Source organism: Dichomitus squalens (genome assembly GCF_000275845.1).
Source record: "Dichomitus squalens LYAD-421 SS1 unplaced genomic scaffold DICSQscaffold_82, whole genome shotgun sequence".
Lineage (NCBI taxonomy): Eukaryota > Fungi > Basidiomycota > Agaricomycetes > Polyporales > Polyporaceae > Dichomitus > Dichomitus squalens.
This window is the reverse complement of record NW_006766964.1, coordinates 1-4275: the sequence shown is the minus strand read 5'-3', so window position 1 is coordinate 4275 and position 4275 is coordinate 1. Positions and strand designations below refer to the sequence as shown.

The following is a 4275-nucleotide window of genomic DNA, read 5'->3' as shown; positions in this document are numbered from 1 at the left end:
AGACGAGATCTTTGCAGCATTATCAACTGACTAGGACAGGGAATGGGAGAGTTGATAGCAGTTGTTAGCATAGGCGCTTATTATATAATGCAGGCAAATCATCTGCCCATCGTCCAGTCGGCCTCCTGGAGTACTCTCACTGTAGAGTAAGCGCAGGGGGATTTTCACTCGGAAATCCCACCATAAAACTGTTGAATTCAACCCGTTTAGGCGGTGGTTTTCAACAGAATCGAGTAAAATTCACCCGGTCTCCTTATGAAAGACGGGTCGTGAATGTTATATGACCGATGCAGGATTCTGTAACGGTGGCGTCACGGATGACGCACTGTCACAGAGAAGTACGGCAGTACCCGGCTTAGTCACCTGAGGTAACGGTGCTTAGTGGCTGTAACGGGCTGGGAAAGTGGGACGGGTAGTCCAACGGTTGTGCGTGGTGCAATTCCCGCACGTTCCATTTTCAGCTAGTCGTTACAGATTCCCACAGGTCCTAATCTGGTGGACACCGGTGGGTTTTCATATACCTAGAACGGGTGTCTGACCGGATGAACACCGACGTGAATTTACCTGCCGAAAACATGCTAATAACTGATGGGCTTAGAGGTGTAGATTTCACACACGACAACAACAATGCATTACGATGCTTTGAATGCGGAATCAGGGCAATATGCAAAAAGTACTACTACATTCCGAGGAGTTCCAAAGCACTGTACATTATCATCGTCCATCTCGTACATCAGCAAAACTGTAAAATTATTGTTGTATATAACCTACCCACACCTGCTCGGGCAATCATAGGAATACCGTGCAACATTTGGGGAATGTTGGGCGCACCTTGTCTGGTTTCCATCCTAGCGCAATAAACCTGACTAGGTTGGAAGACCAGGCAATGTCCGAAAATACCAGGCAATACTGGCAAGATCTTGTCGGTATTGCCTGGTATTGTGAGCGTTGCACCCGCTTGCAATGACGGCAATCGAGTGCCGTATCCTTTCATATTGCCCGGGATTGCGGGCGTTGCGCGAGGGGGCATCCTTGAGAATGCCGGGCAGCACAGGGGGACAACTTGTACATATTGCCAAACATCTGGCACATTGCCTCGGATTTTTTGGTGTTGGGCTATAGGGCTCGACACTCGGAGGATACACAGGCGAAAGATATATTGTAGAAGCAGACACATATTGACAAACAAGGCATACAAGACAACCGCACAAGAGAATGGGCACTGCGATGCATGTCATGGCACATTGGCACAGGCATAGCCGTAGACGAGGCCAGAGACACGGTGGGCGCAAAGACAAAGGGAGAAACAGCAGACATCAGCGACACGCTCCCGACACGATTATACCACACAACACTCACGATCTTGACCGTCTTCCTGCGCTTCTTCGTGCCTGCTTCTGACAGGCTCGCGGACGTCTGCCCGCCCTCGGACAGCTTCCGCTTCAGCTTCCCGTTGTCCTCCCTGTCCTCCAGCGTGATGAGCTGGTCTCACGAGCCTGACCCGTCTTCTATCTTCACCTGACCATGATCGTTTCCGTTTGTTGATGCTGCGGTAGATGAGGGACCAGAGACGGTTGTGGATATGGAGTGTGGGGGAGGGTCGCGATGGAGAGTGTGGCGGAAATAGATGCAGAGGGGGCAAAGATGTTGATATTATTAGACTTGGCTGCTTGTTTGATGATCTGCAGAAGGATGTGTGAGTACAAATGGCAAGACACAATGAAGATAGCCCGAGAAAGGGTAATCGCCTTCTCCGAGAGCGCCTTCCCATCCCAACTGTACAGCCGCACTTTTTGGTCCAGATTTGGACATGCCATCTCTCAGCGAGGAAGACAGAAGAGCAGGAGGGGACGCACCTCTCCGCCAACGGCGACGAGCAAGCTGGACGCAGCGATCGCACTTGGGGAGTATTTGAGAGGGAGGTCAAACACCTTCTGGTTCGACGGCACGGCTTCAACGCTCTCCACTTCCACAACGAACACCGTCGAGTTGCCGTTGACCGCGACGCCCGCCTTGAGCTGGGCGGCGGTCGAGAACAATGAAGGCCTGCCTTGCCAAAACTGTTGAGTTCATCCGTGATCCTCTCGTCCGCACAGTAGAGTGATGGGTTAGGACTTACGTGTAGGCCTGGCCATCAACTGTGCGCAGACGGTCGTCAAAGCCGACGGAGTGCACCATACCCGAGGGGAATGCGCTGAGGCCAGCAACAAGGCTCATGTGCGCGTCTCCGCAGACATACTCGTACTCGTTCGTGAACGAGAGCATGCACCCATCGGCAGTGCCGATGATGGTCGTCGCATCAGACAAGGGCGCTTTGATCGCGGATGTGATCGCCTTTGGTCAGAGCAGAAAGGGTAAAGGTCAGATGGGGAGCGCAACAAGGGGTGTCTTCGGCATCACACCATGCTCACCCAGCGAAGTTTTGGCCGCCTATGTGGCAGGCCTTGTTGAGCAATTAAACAGTCGTAATAGTGAAAATGACATGTCTCCCCAGATGATAAAGATGGAGGATGAGAACGACAAGATGCTTACACGGGCGAGGATAGGCGAGACCACCCAAACCAATGCAGTAATGCATCGCACCACAGACGTAGTCTAGGCAGCTGAGCTCTGATGCTCTGTTCTCGCGTGATGCCTGGTGGAACACACCCCAGGCACGTGTATATGCGCACCATATGGCGCATACAGGACTTGCAGGGAGCTACTAATGTTCTCGCGGAGGATAGGACAACAGAGGACGAAGGGGAACATACTTGTTCACTAAGGTTACCTGTCCACTTGACACATAGAAGCGCATCTGCTTTGTTTGGGCGGAGAATGTTTGCTCATCTTGCGCGAGCTCCGAGTCGTCGATGACTGGGTAGCTCGTGTCGTAATATTCGGAAGCATGGTCCCGCCACCGAGGCATTACAATGTCACAGAGACCCGTGTACTGTGAGCGGTTATGAGTCAGAGTGCCCCTGGCAAGGGAACAATAAGACTGCATGGAGAAAATGTGAGTAAAGGGGTGCATATATGCCCCCGGAATCCGTACGTACAGAGCCTAGTTGCCGCGGCGAGCACAGGCGGTGGTGGAGCATTGCAGCGAAACTCATAAAACGACTATCTTTGTCTTGCCCACTGGTTCTTGAGACATTGACCTTCATGAGAGAGAGGGGATGGTAGTGTGGCGAAGGGAAGATGGGCTTGACGTTTTTGCACGAGGACACTCCTTATGAGTAGCCTGAAGGTGAAGAGCTTGTGACGCTTATAGGCGTCTCCACGTTGCCGCACTAAACACGTACTTGCGCTCCATGAATCCTCGTCCTCGCCCTCACCTCCTCATTTCTCGTTGCCCCCACTCACTACACGCTCCCGTTGACAGACTCCGTACGCTCACCGGGCCTCCTCATGGGAACTCCCATATCCTTCCCTGCTCACTTTCCTAACACTTCTCATCCACCATGTACGAGCTGCTCGTCCTACCCAGTGCGATCGAGTTCCGAAGGACCTTGCCCACAAGTTTCCATCCCGGGAATGGACCAGCACTGGCTGGGAGCAACATGAGCCTCTGTCCGTTCCTGTAGATGTGAGTAACACGAAGCCCGCCCGACCTCGGACGAGGGCCACATACTCCATCGACCTCCCCTCTTTCCACTGTGGCTTCCCCCACTGATGTGCTGACTTCGTTCAGCGTGAACTCGATGTACTACGTCGGCTTCTCCACCGCGACAAATGTCGCCTCTGTCATTCTCTTCCAAGGCTTCAACACGGACGATCCCGCCAACTCCATCTCCCTCCTCGCCGGCTTCATCGCCACCTTCTGAGGCGTTCACCTTCTTGAGATTTCCCACAAGCGCGACCCCAACGTTCTCCCTGGGGGCCACCACCCACACTCTGTCCTTGAGTCTGGCTTAATGAACTCACGACCAAGCATACACGAACGAATGTCGATCGACGGGTGGAACAGCACGGCAGGGACACCTATTGGGAGCTGTCACAGTTTTCTCGTGCCACGTGACCTAGGGGTCATGTGAACCAGGACAGACGCCCACCTTTACCACGAGCAACTCATATCGGAAAGTGGAGGAGCCAGGATCGAACCCAGGACCTTGTGGGGTCCGGGAGCGCCCATCCTCACTCACTGGCAGGTGACTCACGCGTCAGCAGGGGTGCTTACTCATCGGAGGGAGCCCGGACTTAGCATGACTCAGGTATCAGTCATGAGGACATCATGTGACAGGTCAGGAGGCAGGACACGAGTCAGCAGACTCTGACCAAGCAGGGACAAATAGG

At 53.4% G+C, this 4275-nt stretch overlaps 2 protein-coding genes across 2 annotated transcripts; one reads left to right on the top strand and one right to left on the bottom strand.

Annotated features, from left to right (window-relative positions):
- Nucleotides 1-1514: 1514 nt before the first annotated feature.
- DICSQDRAFT_175076 (uncharacterized protein) lies at nucleotides 1515-2908 on the bottom strand (the record flags this gene model as incomplete). Its single annotated transcript, XM_007370951.1, has 5 exons — nucleotides 1515-1682; nucleotides 1857-2046; nucleotides 2120-2334; nucleotides 2412-2430; nucleotides 2754-2908. The coding sequence occupies 5 exons, from the start codon at nucleotides 2906-2908 to the stop codon at nucleotides 1515-1517; spliced, it is 747 nt and encodes a 248-aa protein (XP_007371013.1).
- A 498-nt stretch (nucleotides 2909-3406) lies between these two features.
- Nucleotides 3407-3655, top strand: DICSQDRAFT_71904 (uncharacterized protein; the record flags this gene model as incomplete). The annotated part of the gene is made up of 1 exon (XM_007370950.1): nucleotides 3407-3655. A coding segment is annotated over one exon (249 nt), but the record flags the coding sequence as incomplete, so codon positions are not given.
- Between the last annotated feature and the right edge of the window lie 620 nt (nucleotides 3656-4275).